The sequence below is a fragment of the Pantherophis guttatus genome, chromosome 2 (genome assembly GCF_059756535.1).
Source record: "Pantherophis guttatus breed Tessera chromosome 2, ASM5975653v1, whole genome shotgun sequence".
Taxonomy (NCBI): domain Eukaryota; kingdom Metazoa; phylum Chordata; class Lepidosauria; order Squamata; family Colubridae; genus Pantherophis; species Pantherophis guttatus.
This window is the reverse complement of record NC_142064.1, coordinates 274425069-274447678: the sequence shown is the minus strand read 5'-3', so window position 1 is coordinate 274447678 and position 22610 is coordinate 274425069. Positions and strand designations below refer to the sequence as shown.

The 22610-nt window shown below is 37.0% G+C and overlaps 1 protein-coding gene across 1 annotated transcript; it reads left to right on the top strand.

The window, feature by feature from the left end:
• The first annotated feature begins 1308 nt into the window (after nt 1-1308).
• LOC148115938 (vomeronasal type-2 receptor 26-like) lies at nt 1309-21980 on the top strand. The gene is made up of 4 exons (XM_087888183.1): nt 1309-1514; nt 2557-2769; nt 18818-18944; nt 20999-21980. Exons 1-4 carry the CDS (start codon nt 1416-1418, stop codon nt 21901-21903), a joined length of 1344 nt encoding a protein of 447 aa, XP_087744309.1. The 5' UTR covers nt 1309-1415; the 3' UTR covers nt 21904-21980.
• The last annotated feature ends 630 nt before the right edge of the window (nt 21981-22610 follow it).

Below are 22610 nucleotides of genomic sequence, written 5' to 3'. Positions count from 1 at the left end.
AGATGCCTTGCTGGACATGCTCTCCAGTGGAGAAGCCAATGTTCCCAACTACAGCTGTGGAAGGAAGGACCACCTTTTGTCTCTTCTTGATGCAGCTGACAGGGACATCTCCATTCAGATGTCAACATTAGCAGACACCTACAAAGTCCCACAGGTTTGTGTGTGTGCCTTTCTTTCTAGTAAAAAGAGTGAATTGGTAGGATGGGTAAGCAATAAATTCAACCATATCCATTCTAGGGCATTCAAGAGTTGCTTTCCTCTGTGGCCAGTGGAGGTATATTGTCTAGTGATGGATGGGATTGATACTGGGGAGGGGAAAGCAGCCCTATCATCTCATGACACCATCCCCGTTGCTTTGGGGGCTTCTACTGCACACCTGTGAAAATAAGGAGAAGGTCAAAATCCTTATATTAAAACAACATATAACCTTTGTGGACAGAATTTAAAAATCTGACATAAAATATGGCTCTTTATTTGAACAAAACAATTCAGTTGAATTTGCAAATGTGGGTCTGATTTCAGAAAAAAAGGGAGTAATCAAGAAATATCATTTGCATTCTTTATTCTTATTTTTTTATTACTTCCTTTCTTTTCTTGTATTTTTTATCTGGTCTTGCCAATATTCTGTCTATAATATTAGCTAATCAGGAATACAATATTCTAATACCTTGATGAGGAAAAAGTTGGATTTATTGAAAGAATGACGGCATTGTTCATTGCTTTTTCAGATCACTGCTAACATTGTTTCAGCGGCTCTGAGTGATAAAAGTCAATTCTCATTTTTTTACCGGATGCTCCCCAAAGAAGGGATCCACTTCCCAGGAATTGTCCAACTACTCCTCCATTTCAAATGGACCTTGATTGGTCTCTTTGCTTCAGACACAGAGAAGGGAGAGAATTCCATGAGGACATTGAGTCTTATGCTGGTCAGGAATGGAATTTGTGCTGTTATATCAGAACAAATTTCACCATCTGGACATACAGCACCCCTCAGGGTTGCCATTTCCAAGTGGAGACAAGTCAATGTCTTTGTTCACATCGTAGAATTTTTTGCTGTTTGGGACAGAATTCATGTTTTCCATTCAACACTTAAAAGTATGCCAGAACCCATTGAAGGGAAAGTCTGGATAATTGCAGGCCTTGGGGAAAGGCAAATAAAAAGACACATATTTCTGAAATATATCCATAGTGTTTGGATCTACATTTTCCAGTGGAAAGAAAGGCCAAAGGACAGTTCCTTTGAACCAGATCTCTTTGTGCAACCACAGTTCGGAGATCAATCTTTTCTCTGTTCTTTTTCAGAAGACATCATTTCTGTCAAAGGCCGGAGAAGATGCACTCAGAAATCTCCACTGAAGACCAAAGTGGAAAGAAATAAGATCTGGAACCAATATAACTCCTTTATTTACTCTTTGATGAATACTCTGGCCCATGCCTTGAATGCTGCGTATTCCTCCATATCCAAGAGGAGAAGAAAAGAGGGACTCGGGACTCAAAGGCTGCAGCCATGGCAGGTATGGGGTCCTGACAAAGATCCATCAAAGTTACTTTCTTTGGATAAGGAATACAAAGGGGAAAAGGAAACTATCTCAACCTTTTTGTGCTTCAAAAGGCCAACAAGTTTGGTCCATCTAATCACTTGTGGATAATTTTCCAAAGAGCGGTTTCCATGACATTTATATTTTGATATTAAACAGTTAATTTTATAAAATATGTATGCATTTTAACTAAATTCCTATCTTTATGAATTTGTGATTAGCATTTTAGAATTGTGTGTTCATACATTTGAAGGAGACCCTAGCACCGTTATGGCAAACCTATGGCACGCGTGTCAGAGGTGGCACGCAGAGTCCTCTCTGCGGGTATGCACACTGTTGGCAGTTGCTCTTCGGGTTTCTGGCACATAGCTAGTCTTCGTGCATGCCAGAAACCCCAATACCAGCTGGCCAGTGCACATGTGCTTGGTGGAAACCCGAAAACCAGGTGGCCGCCACTTGTGTATGCCGGCCAGCTGGTCTTCGGATTTCTAGAGCTGTGGCGCGTGCTCTGATTTGGGCACTTGGTGCCAAAAAGGTTCACCATCACTGATACAGCATAACCCTTTCTGTCTGCAGGAATCCCAGTTAAATCTTCTCTAAGTGATGGCTGTTTTGCATTAAAACAATCAGTGAAGGGGAAACTTCTCTGGTTCACGGGATCAGCTGTAAAATTGTTCCTCCTTTTAGGATGGTTTTCATTCAGCCAGAATCTCTCCTTGTTTTCAAGGGCTTTATGAATTATCTTTTCATTTGTTTGTTCATTTTATTTGTGATCCAGTCTAGAATGCTCCCTATACCCTACCAATTTCATCAATTATTTATTTTATCAATATTTACATGATAGACAAATTTTGCTGAACCTTTCTTTTCCCCTTTTGGGGACAGTGATAACATTTGTTGTCCCAACTCAAGTGAGACCACTGTAGCAGAAAGACTCAAATCTGAAAACAACAACAACAACGTGTGATAGAAAAACCAAGGTTTCTGCTTTTAACATTCCTGGATATTTCTCTTCTAGTTCCATCCATTTCTGAAGAAGAACGAATTTTGCAATCTTTCCTACTTGAAACTGTACTTGGACCAAAATGGGGATGTGACAGCAGATTTGAACATCGTAAGCTTGATAGTTCAGTCCAGGGAGGATCCCATTATAAAGCAAGTGGGGAGTTTTGAAAGACAGAGACTTATTATCAATCCAGATGCTCTTTCACAGCTAAGGTTGCTCAATAAGGTGGGTGAAACATTGGTGTCTTTTCTCTGTTTTCCAAAGCCTTGAAAGACTTTTCAAGTGGCTAAGCCTATGCACCAATACAGGGAGAATTGAATGTGGGGAATAGAAGCCTTATAATTTTCTTAAAAAGCTTGGGACGCTTCAGTACAATTGGCAAGGTATCTTTCGGATGCTGTAATATAGGACAGTGTTTCAAATTGATTCAGCTAGGTGATAATTCTTTAAGACGTATGGCTATTTAAAAAAAAAAGTTTTATTAAAAAAAAATTCTTTCACCATACATATTTTATGAACAGAGTTCACATTTTATACATAATCAAAATCATCCTTATAATACTTCTTAATCTTCCTATTTTTTCCAATATTTATCTCTTTTGTGTAATCCTTTATCCCAAATTTATCATTTTTCTCCATATCTTATTATTTCAACTTCTGCCATATTAATTCCTCCCCCCTATTATTTTTTATCGTTTTCAATTTTATATTCAAATAACATCACTTTGCGCTATATTTCTTCTCAATGACAATTGCTCCAGTTGTTTGCCATCTTTCTTCATTTCCAGAAGAGTCTCTCTAATTCCTTTTTCTCATTCATTAACAATAATACAGTCATCTTAATTAACTTGATTTCAAAATGAGCTGAGGTGGCGCAGTGGTTAGTGTGCAGTACTGCAGCTACTTCAGCTGACTGCTAGTTCAGCAAATCAGCGGATCAAATCTCACCTGCTCAAGGTTGACTCAGCCTTCCATCCTTCGGAGGTGGGTAAAATGAAGACCCAGATTGTTGGGGGCAATATGCTATTTAGTATACTGTCTTTGTTGTAAGCCGCCCAGAGTCCTCGGAGAGTGGGCGGCATAGAAATAATAATAATAATAATAATAATAATAATAATAATAATAATAATCAACAAGATAATCCTAAAGAACTCAAAGAAAAGACGAACCAACCTGTTCATGGCTTGGATAGACTATAAGAAAGCATTTGATTCAGTTCCCCATAGCTGGATCAAGAAATGCCTGGAAATATTAGGCATCAGCAGCAACATACAAAAATTCATGGAATCTTCAATGAACCTCTGGAAAACAAAACTTATGGCTAATGAAGAAGAACTGGGTGAAGTTGAAATTAAACGAGGCATTTTCCAGGGCGATTCCCTTTCACCCCTACTTTTTATACTCTCAATGCTACCACTGACAATCATTTTGAAGAAGATGAACTGTGGATACGAACTTGCAAAGAAAGGACTGAAAATCTCGCACTTGATGTACATGGATGATTTGAAGCTGTTTGGTAAAACAAAAGCTGAACTGAATTTATTAATTGAAAACACAAAAGAATTCAGCCAAGACATTGGTATGCAGTTTGGAATTGACAAATGTGCAACAATAACAACCAAAGCAGGCAAGATCATAGAAGAGGATGGAATAGAACTAGAGAATGAAGAAATGATAAAGGCAGTAAAATCAGAAGAAGGCTACAAGTACTTGGGAATTTTAGAAGCCTCTGACTTAATGCATAATAAAGTCAAGGAATTAACTTCAGCCAAGTACATTCGACGAATTCGTAAGATATTAATGTCCAAATTGAGTGGAGGAAACATCATAAAAGCCATAAATACCTGGGCTATACCTGTGATTAGATACTCTGCAGGAATAATTGACTGGACCCAGATGGAGTTAGACAATTTGGACAGAAAAACAAGGAAGCTTATGACAATGAATCATGCCTTGCACCCTAAAAGTGATGTTGACCGATTATATTTACCAAGAGCAGAGGGTGGTCGAGGACTCCTACAAGTAAAGCAGACTGTGGAAGAAGAAAAATGCAGCTTGAATGATTACATCCTAAAAAGTGAAGAACCAATGATTAAGGAAGTAAATAAAGGAGGCCTTTTAAAGACAACTAAAACAAAAGCAGAATATAAGAAAGAAGTAACTGAGCAGCGAGCTGAAAATTGGAAACACAAAGCTCTGCATGGCCAATACCTGAAAAGTATTGAAGGCAAAGCTGACCAGAAACTAACTTGGAACTGGTTAAGATCAGGAGTACTGAAAAAAGAAACAGAAAGCTTTATTTTGGCAGCTCAAGAACAAGCCCTAGCCACAAACTGTATGAAGGCAAAAATTGAACATGTTACCACCAACAGTAAATGCCGCCTCTGCAATGAAAAAGAAGAGACAGTTGACCACCTGATCAGTGGGTGCAGCAAAATTTCACAAACTGACTACCTACAACGCCATGACCGTGTTGCTAAAATCATTCACTGGAAATTGTGCCAGAAGTTTGGATTTGAGTACAGCAAAAACCACTGGGAACATCAGGTTGAGAAAGTTTTAGAGAATGAGAAACTCAAGATCTTGTGGGACTTTAGGATTCATACTGACAGGCACTTGGTCCACAACACACCTGACATAACAATAGTTGAAAAGAAAAAAGTATGGTTCATTGACATTGCAATACCTGGTGATGCACGAATTGAAGATAAGCAGCAAGAAAAAATCACAAAGTACCGGGACTTACAAATTGAAGTTGAGCGACTGTGGAAAAAGAAATCGTGTGTTGTCCCGATTGTAATTGGAGCCCTCGGAGCAATACCCAAAGGGCTACCGCGCTATTTAGAAATTCTAAATTTGCCGGACTTGAACATTTTGACTTTACAAAAAACCACCTTACTCGGAACAGCTTACATCCTCCGACGATACCTTAACAGTTCCTAGGTCCTTGGTTAGGACTCGAGCTGCTGAGCTATTAACCAGCCTCAAAGGCTGTGAATCTCACTAAAGATTAACCAATAAATAATAATAATAATAATAATAATAATAATAATAATAATAATAATAATAATAATAATAATAATAATAATAATAGTAAATTACCTATTTTCCCCTTTCCGTCTGCTGTGGTTTATCACCAACATATTCTATTTTTTCTTCTTTGCAAAAAGAAACACTTTCATGTTTTGAACATTATTATTTTCTATACAATTAGCATTTTAAATATTCATTTTAATTACATTGTTATCAAAATTAATAGTATTGTCAAATTACTTATTTTCCCCTTTCTATCTATTAGGATTTAATGTAAACAAATTCTATTCTGATTAACAGAGTTGGAAGGGATCCAATCCCCTGCCCAAGCAAGATACCCTACATCCGCCCCTACCTAGGATCAAACTCACAACCTCCTGATTGTGAGGCAAGAGTTCCACCTCTAGGCCACAGGAGCAGGGCTTCATTCATCTTTGTCATATAATCACTTATAATCATTTTCCACCCTATCTTATTTTTTCAACTTCTGCCATGTTATTCTCACATATTGCTTTATCAAGTCATTAATGCTTTCATCTAGCTAACATCACAGTATATCCTATACTTCTTCTCTCTTGCCACTACTATAACAATTAAAATTTCATTCTAATTTAAAAGGCTTTAAAAAACACCATTATTATTATATTGTCTACTTTCCCATTCCCATTTATTAATCTATTTTATGTATATTTCCTAATGTTTACTTCATCGTCTCATCTTTACCCATCATCTCGAAATCTTTTTAACATCCTCCTTTCTAACAGTTTTTTGCACGACCCTTTATCTCGCTCTAATTTCTCAGTTCTCTCTTTTTTTCTTTTTATATATGTTACATTTCTTCTTCTGGCTCCTTTTATCTTTTCTTGTTGTTGTTGTTGTTGTTGTTGTTGTTGTTGTGTTGTTTGAACTTCCCTTACTAAAGTTTTCCCTTGTCTCTTCCAGATATTCCCCCTTTTCCCTTTTGTCTGTTTCTGTTTTAGGGGGGATTTTTCCCCTTTCCTCTCTGCTCTTTTAACTTTCCCAAACATTTCTGTGAAATTTTCTATCTGATTTCTATTTTTTAATACTTGCTCTTCAACATTATTAATTTCTTGCTTCTCATTTAAATTTTTCTCTTCCAACTCCTCTTCCTTTTCTTTTTCTGTATTTTAAAATGAATTTTCCATTTCTTTTTTGCCTATTAAAGATTCACACATGCTTTTAAGCATCAAAAGTAACTCTTCATACATCTGCAACTCCATTTTTTAACAATTTAATACCTCCCCAATTATTTCTCTATGAACTTAACCAGAATTTAAGGACTATATAGTTTTCTTGTATCTCCGCTTCTTTGCTTTTTCCTTCTTTGATTATTCCTTTTATTCTTTAAAATTAAAATGTTATTCTCAATTATTCATTATTATTCAAATTCAGCAACAGTCAAATCCCATTATGAAGCTGTCTTCCAGAAGAGAAGGGAAATAAACAGCCACCCAGAAGTAAAACACAGTCACTCCTTAAACGTTCTCACTTAGCCAAAATTTAAAGTCTATGTAATTTTCTTATATCTCCTTTTCTCCTTTTCTTCTTAAAATAGTCCTTTGTTCTTCAAACAGCTGCTTCCTGTTTTGTCTATTTATAGTATAGTTTATTGAATAGCCCGAAGGCCTTTTCAAACAAAACAGAAAAAAAAAGGGAAAAAGATAAAAAAGTTACAAAAATAGCAATCTAAAAATGTATGATAGATGACATTAAAATTTTACAATATCAAATTTCAATAGCTAAGTTGCCAAGACTAGATAACCCAAATAGGATAGCTCCTCTCTAACTGAGCTCATCTTCCTTACAATCGATAATTTTTTTTTTTATATAACTGGCTCGTATTGCCGTCATTCTTTTAAGGTATCGAGTGATCGCTCTTACCAGGGGAGGAGAGTCAGCCCTCAACAGAAATGCTAATTTTTGGCTTATATTCCAGTGGGGAAATTTATTTATAATTGGGGACAGATATTGTTTTCTTACTTCTTGATAGAAACTACATTCGAATATTATTTGCGCCGTGTCCTCCACGACGTTTACCCCACATATGCATATTCTTTTGTCATACGGGATTTTCCGATAACGGCCGAATCTAACGTTGGTATCTAGAAGTTCGAATCTAAACTTAACAAATAACTGTCTCTCCACTGATGGCATTTCTAAATGTAAATACTTTTCCAGAGTGAAAGTTGTTTTAACTGCTGTCAGCAGTTTAAGGGAATGATTCGTTGAAAGGGTTGCCATGTCCATTTGCCCATGTATATCTTTAATCCGTTGTTTAACTTGGTTCAGTGTGTCACACAACGGGAACCCTACGCCATATCGGTTCAATATTTCTGACAGCCGGGTTAGCCAGGAATACCTTTGAGGATTTGAAATCTGCTGTTCCTCTAGACATATTTTAGGGAGTCTGCTGGCATCCATCTGGGTCATTTTTAGCCAATAGGCTACCGCCCTAGTGATTGTATAGGTGTACAGTGAGAAATGTCCCAATTCAGCTCTGACAGCTGCAGCTGAAGTGGAATTGTTTACCCCAAGCAATTTATCCTTAAGAAATTATTTTGAGTTCTCTCTAATATGGGGGCCTCTGTAAGACCCCAAATTTCAGCACCATAGAGCATGATCAGAACAAGTTTAGCCTGAAAGACTTTATGAAGAGGAACAATGGAGGTTGGTTGGATTCGTTTACTTAATTTGGATACAAGGCTTGCTCCTGCTCTGACCTTTTGAGAAAGGTATTGATGGTGCGGAGTCCAACTTCCTGCACTGGAAAAAACAATTCCAAGATAAGTATATTGGGTAACTTGCTCAATTTTTGTGTCATTAATCTGCCAATTATGCTTTTTATTCTTATTGCCAAAGATTAAAACTTTTGATTTAGCTACATTTATAGTCAAGTGGTTTGCAGTACAGTAACGTGTGAGCTTGTCAAGAAGTCTCCTCATTCCTATTTGGGTTCTAGAAAACAACACTAAGTCATCGGCATACATTAATACATTAATAAATCTAGAGCCTATTTGGGGGCTGTGCGTCAGAAGATCATCCAGCTGCACTGGGATATCATTTATATAAAGGTTAAAAAGAGTAGGGCCCAGCAGGCAGCCCTGCCTCACTCCTCTAGTTGTCGGTATGCTGTTTGTTGAGGCCCCATTTGCTGCATATCTGACTCTAATTGCCATATTAGTATAGAGAATCCTGATCAACAAAATAAGTCTGGGGTCCATCCCCATAACTTGTAGTTTCCTCCACAAATGGTTCCTATCTATAGAATCAAAAGCAGCAGTAAGGTCAATAAAGGCGGTATACAGCTTTTTCCCCTGGGTCTTGTATTTATTAATTAAGTGGGAAAGGACAAAACAATTGTCTATGGTAGACCTACCTGATCTAAAACCTGCCTGCTCATTTGCCAGAATTTCCTTATCCAAGCACCAGTCCTCTATTTTATTTAGGAGAAGTTTCGTATACATTTTTGAAATTATATTAAGAAGACTGATGGGTCGGTAGCTGGATGGGGCAGCTCTGTCACCTTTCTTAAAAATTGGAAAAACTATAACTAACCTCCACCCTTCAGGGATTATCCCTACTTTATTGATATAAGTAAACAGTGCTACCAGCACCGGTACCCAAAAGTCAATGTTGGACCTAAAGAGTTCAGGAGGCAACAAGTCCTCTCCAGGGGCCTTCCCGGCCTTTAAGGATTGAATTATGTGCTTAACTTCGGTAGGGGTAACTGGTGTCCATTCCGGACATTTCCTTAATTCTTGCTGGAGGATATCCAATTGCAAGACATTTGTTGTATTGTTACCATCAAATAAAACAAGATAGTGCTTCTCCCATTTTACTGCTGATATATCAGTGTCCATAAATGGGGAACGTTGTTTTAATATACCGGCTATCTTATGCCAAAAAATCATAGGGAATTGGGATTTCGCTGCCATTTCTACCTCTTTCCACATCCTGGTGTTATAGCTACTTTTCTTGTTTTTCAGGAGGGATTTGTATGCTCTCCTGAGTTGAACCATATTTGAATAATCACCATCCTGTCTGGATTGATTAACTTTCTTAACTGTGGCTCTTAGATTTGACCTCAAGTTATGGCAATCATCATCAAACCACTTTCTAGAGATCCCATCTACTTTTCTATCGTTCTGGATCATTAAGTTCCTAAGAGTAGAAGTTAGCTCTGTATAAGCTGGCATTGGGGTGTTGTCTCCGGGCTTAGATTGGGAGATTTCCCTTGCTAGGTGTCTGGCTTCGTCTGAGCCCAAATAAGTGGTGACAGATTTGACATCAAGTCTGTGCCAATGTAACCTTTTATAGTTATAAACCCGGGCGTTTGCTAAGGTGTCAATTTCCTCTCTTGAATGAGGCCTAACTTCTGAAGAGAGTGAAACCAGAGCCGTGATGGGAAAGTGGTCACTTTCCTCTCTAAATATAGCTCTTACTTCTGAAAAATGGTGTACTAAACTAGAGGAAGTGCAGATATAATCGATAGAGGTTGAGGTTTTGTTGGACGAGAAAGTATAGGGATATATATACCCATCACTCGAGCCACTAAGTACTTGCATATCATTCATAAACAGCAGGGAAATTAACCTCTGGGCATATTTATTGGTCCTCTTGTCCATTGAGTGGACAAGTGAACTCATTATAAAAGTAACCAGTTGGTACCAGGCCTCTGTTAGCATAGCTCTTCATTGAGGGACCTAGTCTTGCATTAGTATCTCCAGCTAATATAATTTTTGCTTGGGGAAAGCGTCCCTTTAAGGTAGCTAATACTGAATCTAATTCATCCCACAAATCCCTTCCTAGAAGGTGGAATGAAAATGGAGCGATATATACATTAATTAAGATTAAGTCCATCCCCCTGAAGGTACATCTAATAGGCAGAATATATTGGAATTGAGGATCTAAAGAAATTTCTTCACCCTTCCATCCCGTATCCCTTTTGTCCTTTGTTCTTCAAACAGCTGCTTCCTTTTTTGCCTATTTGAATACAGTATCACAGTACTTTTTCTTTTCTCCAGCAGATGGCACTCTCAGTTTCTACATGTTGCAAAATAGTCTTTTAAATCCAATTGTTTATCAAAATATTCAATAATTTTTCAAAACCTCTTATAATTTGTTCTCTTTCTTCTGAACATCGTTTATTCCCTTTTAAAAATATTTTGCTTTTTCCCAATTTTCCAAATCCAAGCCTTTCTCTTAGATTCTTTGTGTTATAGTCCATGCTTTCTCTTTTTTCTGTATTTGTGTTTTTTGTCCCCAAGTGCCAGATAGCCACTAATCCAAATTCAGGGATTCTTTTAAGACTTCAATTCCCGTTTTTCTTAGCTTAAAATGGCAGTTATCTTCCCCCAGTTCTGTCTCTCCATCCAAATGCCACTCCTGCTAAATACTTCGGTCCGGTTGTCCCAGTTTTAAAGCATAAGATGGCCGCTGCCTTGGCTGCTGATTCGGGAGAGCTGTTTCTGTTCCAGGAAGGAAATTGCCAATTCCTCGCGGTCCACGAAACGTTTCTCCTTTCTTCACCATCCCTACAAGATGGCTGTGGCTCGAAAGCCTCCCCCCAGCAATTCGTCCGGCCGGATTTTGCATGGCTCATCAGAGCCTGCTATTTTCTAGTCCGTTCCTGCTGTGATGTCAACCGGCTGGACGTATGGCTATTTTGTCTCCCTATTTTGGAACAACACTGTTCCAAAACTATCAGCTAGAAATACAAAACAAAACCATTTTTAATTCCCAGTCTTCATTAATTAAGATGTATAAAGAGCTGAAAGATTCTATTTTCACCAATGAATTAATCAGCTAACATTTATTTATCTGGAAGTATCAGTTTTAAATTGGCCATACAGCAAATTAAAGGTGCATATAACATGGATGTGAAATTGGGCTGTAAAAGAATTGACCCATGAATCACGCCACCAATGAACTCCTGTATCTATATAAAACAGATCTGTATCTGTATAAAACAGATATACAGATTATGTGTATCTATTGGGGATTTAGGTGCTGATAGCATCAACCTGTCTTGTTTCCTTGCCTAAGATTAGCCCAGGTTCCCAGTGAAGTGAAAGAGGCAAGGATAACTCTAATCAAGACTGGACTTGTTTCCTGTTGACACCATTGGGAAATATGCTTTGGCATTCAGGTTTAGCTTGTCATGGCTGGGCAAGTTTATATTCTTAAATAGATCATACTGGTCAGAATATATATATAATATAATAGAATATATATATATAATCTGGAAAAAAAATTAGGAAAGTCTAGATAAAAGGAAGATAGTCGAGGCAAAGCTGTAGTGTTAGATGAGAAATATATATGATATGATAGATAAATATGTATGTAAATTGCATAGATAGGTACAGGTATAGATTAGTAGAAAGTATGTATAATTGTATAGAAATATGATATAGATTATTAGTATGATGTTATGTATAAATAACATATAAGGTTAAAGAATTATAATATTAACATTAATATAATTTGTATTAGTTTAAAGTGTTGGAAGATATTTAGAACCAGTGATGTCATAGCTATGAAAACCTTGCTTGACCCTGTCACAGGGTTCATATTCATGTCACATGTGATACAGCAAAAAATGCCTGATTTTTTTTTTTATTGAAAAGTTTTACAAAAAGTTTACATATTCCCCCCCCCTCTTCCCTACCTCAACCTCCCCCCTCCCCCCCTCCCCTTCCCAGAACAAAATACAGGGTATAAACTTCAACAATCATAATCAATCCTAATCTAAACAATTATGACATTTCACATCTCTTGTTTCTTCAATTCCCTAATTACCCGCCTAGCTTTATTACTTAAAGACACACTAAATATCTATATAATCATTCATAACCTATCTGCAATTTCTTATTCCGATATTTATTTTGAATATAATCTATCCACCTTCTCCAGTCTCTTAAATATCTTTCATTTGAATGATCCTTCAGGTACGCCGAGATTTTTGCCATTTCCGCTAGATTTATAACTTTCATTGTCCACTCTTGGATTGTAGGTAAACCTTGCTTCTTCCAATATTGTGCCACCAACAGTCTTGCTGCAGTTATTAAATTCAAAATCAATTTAGTCTCTATAACTGTACAATCCGTAACTATACCCAAAAGAAACAGCTGTGGTGTAAATTTCAACCTCTTTTTAAGAATATTTTGTAAAATCCACCAGATTTTAATCCAAAACGCTTTAACCTTTTTACATGTCCACCAAATGTGAAAATAAGTAGCATCCTCACAATTACATCTCCAACATTTTGGTTGTACATTCGGATACATACGAGATAACTTTTTTGGATCTAGATGCCATCTATAAAACATTTTATAAAAGTTCTCCCTTAAATTTTGCGCTTTGGTAAATTTCACATTTGTTACCCATATTTTCTCCCACGTTTCCATCATTATTGGCTGTTCAAAATTCTGCGCCCATTTTATCATACAGTCCTTAACTAGCTCTGTTTCCGAGTCCATCTCTATCAGTATATTATACAATCTTTTTATATGCATTGGGCTTTGATCTCTAATTTGTTTAATTAAATTTTCGTCACTTTGTATAACACCAGTTTTCTGGTCTTTTCTCCATCTGGCTTGTAACTGTACATATTGAAACCATGTTTGAATTATTTTCTCCTCTTTCAACACATTCACAGATTTTAATTTTAATATACCTCCCTCCATAATGAGAATATCTTTATACGTAATTACATCCTGTCTGCATTCTATACTCGTATTCTCTATTGCGTGCCTGGGTGCTCTCCATATAGGTATTTTTTCATTTAACTTATATTGATATTTCTTCCAGACACGCAATAAAGCATTTCTCAGTATATGACTCTTAAATGCTCTGTCCACCCTTTTTTCATACACTAAATAAGCATGCCAACCATAGACCAGATCATACCCTTCAATATTCAATATCCTTCCATTTGTTAAATTAATCCAATCACTAATTGCTGATAAAACAGCTGCTTCATAGTACAATTTTAAATTTGGCATTTTCAGTCCTCCTCTTTCTCGTATGTCCTGCATTATTTTCAATTTTATCCTTGGTTTCTTACCTTGCCATACGAACTTATTAATACCTTTCTGCCACTCTTCCAGGTTGGCATCCTTTTTTAGTATTGGTATCATTTGAAAGAGGAACAAAAACCTAGGCAACACATTCATTTTTATAACTGCTATTCTACCCAACAAGGACAATTGTAGTTTTTTCCAATTATCCATTTCAACTTGTATTTTATGCCATATCAATTCATAATTATACTTATACAATTTGCCATTAGAAGATGCAATATAAACTCCTAAATACTTGACTTTTTTAACTATTTCACATCCCGTTACCCTTTGTAACTCCTCTTTTTGATTAGCTGTCATATTTTTAACTATCATCTTTGTTTTTCCAATGTTTATCTTAAACCCAGATACTTGACCATACTGTTTTATTATATCAATCAAAACCTTTGCTGATTCCACTGGATGAGTTAAGGTCATAACCAAATCATCTGCGAATGCCCGTATCTTATATTCATAATCTCTAACTTTGATTCCCTTTATCCCATCTGCATTACGTATTTTATTTAACAGCAACTCCAAAGTTAATATAAATAATAATGGCGATAAGGGACATCCCTGCCTCGTGCCTTTTTCAATTTTAAAAGTTTCTGTCAAATTGCCATTAATAATTATCGGAGCTGTCTGTTCCTGATATATTGCTTTTATGGACTGCATAAAGCAATTCCCAAATTGCATCCTATTGACCACTCTCAATAAAAATTGCCAATCTAATCGATCAAAAGCTTTTTCCGCATCCAGAAATATAAGCACCGCAGGGATTTGGTTATTCCTTTCCAGATGTTCCAATATGTCAACAATTTGTCTTACATTATTTTTCATTTGTCTACCTTGTATAAAACCAGTTTGGTCAGCATGAATCGTCTTCTGCATTACTAGCATTAACCTATTTGCCAATATCTTAGCAAATATTTTATAATCTGTATTCAATAAGGATATAGGTCTATAATTTTTGGGTTGTGTCAAATCTTGATCTTCTTTTGGAATTAACGAAATAAAAGCTGTTTTCCATGAAGGTGGTACCCCTTCACCCAGCTGAATTCTATTGAATAATTCTTTAAGAGGTAAAACCATCTCCAATTGTAAATATTTATAGTACACAGCTGTTAATCCATCCGTACCAGGAGCCTTACCAGTTTTTAACTGTTTAATTGTTGAGAGGATCTCCTCCTCTGTTATTAATTGGTTTAACCGTTCTCTTTGTTCCTCTGTAACTATTGGAATATTCTGTCTATCCAGATATGTCTCTACCTCTGCACCTTGTATTTTGTCTGCAGTATACAATCTTGCATAAAATTCTAAAAATGCCTTTTTAATCATATTTTGGTGATACAGCTCTCTACCTTTATACTCTATTTTCTCTATGGTACGAGATTTTTGTTTTTTCCTCAGCATGTATGCCAACCATCTACCTGGTTTATTTGCATTACAAAAAGTATTATGTTTAGCATATTGTAGATTGGTTGCCACTTGGTCTGAAAGCATCATATTAAATTGCCCACGTAATAAACTGATCTCTTCTTTAATTTTCTTATCCCCTGGGTTATCAATTAACACCCTTTCTTTTTTCTTAATCTCTTCTTCTAATTCCCTCCTTTTCTCCACTTGTTTACGCCTATAAGCATTATTCATATTTATCAGAACTCCTCTCATATATGCTTTACTAGCATCCCATACCATATCCATAGATGTTCCCTTGTTCATATTAAAAACAAAAAATTCCTTCATTAGTTTTTTACATTCTATTACATTTTTCTCATATCTGAAAAGGTTTTCATTTAACCGCCAAGATCTCCTAACTCTTTCCCCACACTCCAGTTCCATCCAAACTGGGCTGTGATCAGTTAAAATTCTGGGACAAATCTTTATCTTCTTTACCCTGGAAAAAAAATCATTTGTAATTAATATAAAATCAATTCTTGAAAAGGATTGATGTCTATCTGAAAAAAATGTAAAATCTTGTTCTCTATAATTCCTTTCACGCCAGATGTCTCTTAATTCCATATCCTCCATCATATCAAAAAAAGTCTTAGGCAGTCTAGATCGCAATTTGGTAGATTGTACTATTCTTTTCTTATCAATACTAGGGTCTAACACTCCGTTCCAATCTCCCATCAGTATACATGAATTATAATCCCAATGTAATAATTTTGTATGTATCAACTTATAAAATTTCTCTTGCTGTTGATTGGGAGCATATATCCCCAATAAGAGTGTTTTCTTTCCTTCTATCATTATCTCAATTGCCAGAAATCTCCCTTGTTGATCTGCCTCAACTAATTTAGCCATCAAATCTCTTTTCAAGTAAATCACTATTCCATTCTTTTTTTCCGGGGCTGATGCAGCAAAATGTGTTCCCAATTTTGTATTTATTAAATATTTTTGGTCAGTTGTCCTTATATGTGTTTCCTGCAGGCATATTATTTCATTTTTAAATTGTCTCAAATGGTGAAATATTTTCTTCCTTTTTTGTGGTGAATTTAAACCGTTAACATTCCAGGTTAAGAACCTAGAAGCCATCCTCAGAATCTCGAAGCTTGGCGAGAACCGCTTGATAATCCTCTTGGAATTTTCTTTTAGGTCTCGCCCCTCCCACAGCTTCTACACCAGTATTCACTTCTTGTGATAAAGCCTGCTCTTGTAACTTTTTTAACTCTTCAACTTTACGTTTAGTAGCTGCTCTGGTCTGTCTTTGATCTTTGCCTTCTTCTTGTTTTTCAACTATATCCCATGCTTGGACAGCACTTGAAAGTTGCAGTACTTCCTCCTGCATACTCATAGCTCCGCCTTCCGATTGCTTCTGCAGATCCTCTTTTCTTCCCTCTGTCGCCTCTCTTGCTTTTTTGCCTCCTGGCACTGGTGGTTGTCCAGCCTTTAATATATTACTATAAAAATCTCTTACTTTGTAAATTGTATTAAGGCGATATCGCTCTCCTGCATAATCCACTGATAATCCGACTGGGACTTCCCATCTGTATTGTACCTGTCGGTTCCTCAGCTCATCTGCCAGAAAAGCATACTCTTTCTTGGATTTCAGCATTTTGGGTGGTATTTCTTTAAATACTGCAACTTCTTGTCCTGCCACTTGCAACTTATTTTTGTAGGCAGCTTGTAAAATCTCATTTCTAATCCTTCTAGTAACAAAATAAATCACAACATCTCTTGGTAATTTCCTTTGTCTAGCTACCCATGAATTAACACGATAGATCCGATCCATTTGCCATTCGAGTTCACCTCTGGACACTCCTATAAATTGTGCCAGAGCATCTTCAAAGATCTCTTTCAGATTTTCCTTCGGATTTTCTTTCAAGCCTCTTATTCTCACGGCAAATTCCATCATCTTATATTGTGTCAACAACATTTCAGCTTCTGCTTTGTCAATCTTGGTTTGTGATTCCTCAACTTTACCATCTAAAATCTCATTAGCTTGAGCAACCTCATCAATTCTATCTTCTACATAACTAACATGTTTTGCCAGTCCCTGGAGTGCAAAGACTATATCTTCCCTTATATGTTGATTTCTTGTCTTAATTATGTCCTTCATTTCTTCCATTTGATCTGAGACTCCTTTAAATGCAAATGCAATGTCCTCTTTAAAACCTTCTTTGATTTCTTTCATGGCTTCCTGAAACATCTCAAGTGTTAACATTTGTGCTTGTGGTTGTAACTGTGGTTGTAATTGAGCTTGTGTATCTGCCGGAGGCAAGAAGGTTTGCAACCTACTAGTTTGAGCTGGGGAGCTTCCCGCACTCGCTGCTTTAGGCAACACCAATTTTGTCTGCTTTGAAGCCATTTTAAAATTACACAGTCTCAGGAACAGTTCTTATAGCCAGCGAGAAAAAATCAGAAAATCTTTAAAATCTTTAAATTTTAATTCCCAAAGTCCAGGATATAAGATTAAATCCAAAAAATTTTTAAGCGGAGTTGTTAACTGGTAGGCATTAATGAGTTAACAAGCCTGTAACAACTTTCTTCTTAAGTTTCACTTTCGTCTCTTTGTCTTAACGAGCCAGCGCCATCTTCCCCTCCCTTTCCACTCCAGCTCCGCTCATATAGGCTCGAAAAGAAACGATGCCTGATTTTTGAGGGTCATGTTCTCATGCAGAATTGGGGTTCACATTCTGTCACCACCAGTTCACCCAGCACCGGAAATGTGAGTGTGCGCTCCACGTGTGTGAGACATCAAACAACATGGTAATTCACTCACGTGCGATGTCCATGCATTTGTGCAACATCAAAACCACAGCGATATAGGATTGCACTTGGGTGGGTGGGTGGACCCACCCGCAGATCGCTACTACCGGTTCACCCAAACTAGTCCGAACCGGCTGAATACCAGCTCTATTCTCATGACTAACCTCCATTTCATCTCACTCTAGTTCTAGAAACTAGGCAGTCAGTTTTAGCCTTGGTTCATCATCATGGTGGCCATATAAAATTAGCAAATAAACATACAAATAAACAAAGAACAGATGCATTAAGGTTGACAGCCCAAATTTATAATGAAGTTTTCCTTTATTGGAGGTGGTTCTGGACCACTTTTGAATGGGGATGGCCTTGCAATGATACATGTAGTCCAGAAGAAACCTTTCCAGTTCCAACCGGTCACAGGTTTCTTCATCACAGTTTTATTCAATTTTAGTAAATCTAGTAAAATAAAATAAAAAATCATTAACTTTTTAGAATAAATTTCATTCTAAGCTTTAATATGAACCCAGCATCTCACTTTAAATTCATGGGTAAATGAAGAAAGGAGTAGTGCATGGTAATGCAATCATGTGGTTGTATTTATATATGTGTATGTATGTATGTATGTGTATGTATTTGTGTATGTGTGTATGTATGTATGTGACACTAATTGTCACTTCATGGTTAAATCGTATCTCAATTGCTTAGGTCCAGAATTTATTAAGTAGAAATGTCCTGTATTGCAAAGAGATATTCTAGCAGCAAAAGGGAGAAATTAAATGAAGAATCTGTCAGTAGTTGTATCTCCTGCAACATTGAGAGTTACTTAAAACGTTCGTATTTACCTAAGTGAAGTCCAGCAACTAGTTCACTAATGTTCATGTCTACCTCCATTTTTCATTAAGGGTTAGTTCTAACATATTTTGTTTGGCATTCCTGGTTTTCCTGCTTAGTCTTTGCCTCGGTCCAAATGTGTGGAAAATTGTCATCCTGGATTTTTCAAGCAAGCTCGAAAAGGAGAGCCAGTATGCTGCTATGACTGTATTCCTTGTCCAGAAGGGACCATCTCCACTCAGGAAGGTGAGTGACACCAAAGAAAAGGCTACTAGATTCATCCAGAGCATTTTGATCAATGTGCATTTTAAAGGAGACATCTAAGGTTAACAATTTTGTGGTTCTCAATTTTCAAGGTGCCCTATTTCTTCCTTAAGGGGAAGAATAAGAAAAAGATTTTGAGGGACAAGGTAGGAAGAGATAGAAGAACATGGTGGATTCTGCAAGATTATTTGCATCCGAGGACATTTCTCTTTTCTTGCCAGTTTGGAGCTGTCCTCCCATGTTTACTGCTCTTAGGGACATCTGCATTCTTTGAAATTGAGAAATGGTTTCAGATCAATGACTTTTGCTCACCCAAACCCAGTTTGTATTACAGGCCAAAAGATATATAAATCAATCAATTAATTAATCAGTCAATCTTTATTAAGGTCATGTAACCAGAAAAGCAGAAAGATCTAATTCAGATAACCATGGAGAGACGAGGGAAATACACACAGAAGACTTTCCATAAACGATGTGGAAGAAAGGACATAAATTACATTTACCATTATTAGGGGTAAAATCTGCCTCTTTTATTTTTAGTGCTTTATTTTTCCATATTATGGATTAAGAGGTAAAACCCAAATATTGTTTATAGCCCAGTTTAGCATTCCCAGATTTAGCATAACCATTGTTTCCTTGTTTTCCTTGGTTGGACTGCTACTGTGACTAATCTTGAATATTGTACATAAATCAATCGATCGATCGATCAATCAATCTTTATCAAGGTCATGGAACCACATAAGCAGGAAGAAGTAATTCAGGGGACCATGGAGGGAGAGGATTTGGGTTCAAGGGACAAGAGAAATATATACAAAAGACTCACCATAAAAGACCTGGAGCAGTTTTGTGTGAAAGAAGGGATGTAAATTAAATTTACCATTAGTAGGGGAAAAATTTCCTTTTTTATTTTTACTGCTTTAATTATCCATATTACAGATTAAGAGGTAAAACACAAATATGGTTTATAGGCCAGTTCAACATTCCCAGATTCAGCATTGCCACCATCATGGCTTCCTTGGTTGGATTGTGACTGAATCTTCCCTCTTCGTCTTATCTTTCCAATTTTCTGGGATATTAAATAATGAAATACAACAGCAACAAAAAAAGGGATATAGCTGTGGTTCTAATAAGGACTATTAACTATTGGTATTAAAAGGAAACTGATCTAAACAGAAATCAGGGAAAAAAGAGAACCAACTAAGCTATTGTATTTATTTCATACGGTGTAGCAGAATGCAGCATTAATACATAAAGTTAGCAGAAACAACATATAAAATGTGTATCAAAATATGAAACAGGAGAACAGTAAGTTATTTTAAAAATGCATAATAGGAATGATGGGTACAATTACGAATGAAATTAAATTATATATGAGCAGTTACTAGAGTGGCTAAGCCTATCGCTGGATATCTGGACCATTTAGCCATTGGGCAGCAATGCCCTTGAGATGATGTATTTCATGCAGGGATCCAGAGAACCTTCTGAAGGGGCATTCCCCCAAAGGTAAAGGTAAAGGTTCCACTTGCACATATGTGCTAGTCGTTCCCAACTCTAGGGGGCAGTGCTCATCTCCGTTTCAAAGCCGAAGAGCCAGCACTGTCTGGAGACATCTCCATCGTCATGTGGCCAACATGACTAAATGCCAAAGGCACACGGAACTCTTTTACCTTCACACCAAAGGTGGTCCCTATTTTTCTATTTGCATTTTTAATGTACTTTCGAACTGCTAGGTTGGCAGAAGATGGGACAAGTAAAGGGAACTCACCACGTTACACGGCACTAGGGATTTGAACCGCTGAACTGCCAACTTTTCGATCAACAAGCCACTGAGCCACCGCATCCCGATTCCATCATAACATGATATAAAGTTTTTGGGATGATCCCACAGTCACAGTTAGTATTGTCAACCTGCCCCTGTTGTTTTTTTTCAAAATTGGCACCTGCCATGGTTGGTTGGTATCATCTGCCATCCAAAGAAGATCTTTCTTGAAAGGTGAAAAGAGATATAAAAGAAATATTGCTTTTTGTTTTCTCAGATACTGAAAAATGCACCAAGTGCCCAGATGATCAATATCCAACCGAGAGCAGAGTCCAATGTATCCCAAAAAGAATAACCTTCCTCTCCTATGAAGAACATCTGGGTATCATCCTGGTGTCCATTGCCCTACTCTTGTTCCTATCCACAGGATTCATTTTAATCATATTCATTAAATACTTAGAAACTCCCATTGTCAAAGCCAACAACCGGGACCTCTCCTACATCCTCCTGGTCTCCCTCTTGCTTTGCTTCTTGTCCTCCTTTTTCTTCATTGGACAGCCAAAGAAAGCCACCTGTCTTCTTCGACAAACTGTGTTCAGCATTGTCTTCTCAATAGCTGTGTCATCTGTGTTGGCCAAGACAATCACGGTGGTGCTGGCCTTCTTAGCCTCACAACCAGGGAACAAAGTGAGAAGATGGTTGGGGAAGAGCTTGGCGAATTCCATCATCCTTTCTGGTTCTGCTGGACAAATTTTCATCTGTGCCTTATGGCTGGGAATTTCTCCCCCATTCCCTGACTCTGACTTAAACTCCCAGCCTGGAGTGATCATCCTTCAATGCAATGAAGGCTCTGTCACCATGTTTTATGTTGTCCTTGGCTATATGTGTTTCCTAGCTGCCATTTGCTTCACAGTAGCTTTCCTGGCCAGGAATCTGCCTGGGGCCTTCAATGAAGCCAAGCTGATCACCTTCAGCATGCTGGTCTTCTGCAGTGTTTGGATCTCCTTCGTGCCCACCTATCTGAGCACCAAAGGAAAGTCCATGGTGATTGTTCAGGTCTTCTCCATCTTGGCCTCCAGTGCTGGACTGCTAGGTTGCATCTTCTTCCCAAAGTGCTTCATTATTATCCTGAGGCCAGATCTAAACACTAAGGAACATCTCATGATAAAAGTACAGAAATGACAGTGAAATTGTTTCTTAGGCTTATCACATTTAATTTTTTCATTGCAGTTATTGGTTTTGTATTCTTTTTTTGAATCAATGTGACAATTAAGGCTATTTAAAACTGAAGGACATTAACATATGAAGAGTATAATGTTAATGACATTAAATTCCAACATAATCATCAATTAGTAAAATAAACCAATTAATAATTGAAATTGTCATACATCCAGGAAGGAACAAGCTCAGAAATAAGACTCTCCTTCCAACGGGATTTTATCTGCTTTCCAGTTTTGTGCAAATGCAATTTTAGCCGCTGTTATTATATGAATAATCAAATAAGTATCTTCTTTACTATAATTCTCTGGTAAAATTCCCAATAAGAATATCTCTGCTTTTAACTCTATATGTTGCTGCAACATTCCCTCTAACCATGTTTGTATTTTCAGCCAATATTGTTTTGCTTCTTTACACAATCACCACATATGATAGTATGATCCCGGCAAGTGGTGACATTTCCAACACTTAGCTGATTTATCTTTAAAAATCTTAGCTAATCTTTCTGGTGGCACATGCCATCTATAAAACATCTTATACAGGTTTTCTTTATAGGCTGTTGCCATTGTTCATTTATCATTTCTTACTCAAAGTTGTTGCCATTTATCCAATTCTATGGTGTATCCAAAATTCTTGGCCCATGCTATCATTGTTTCTTTTACTTCTTCGTC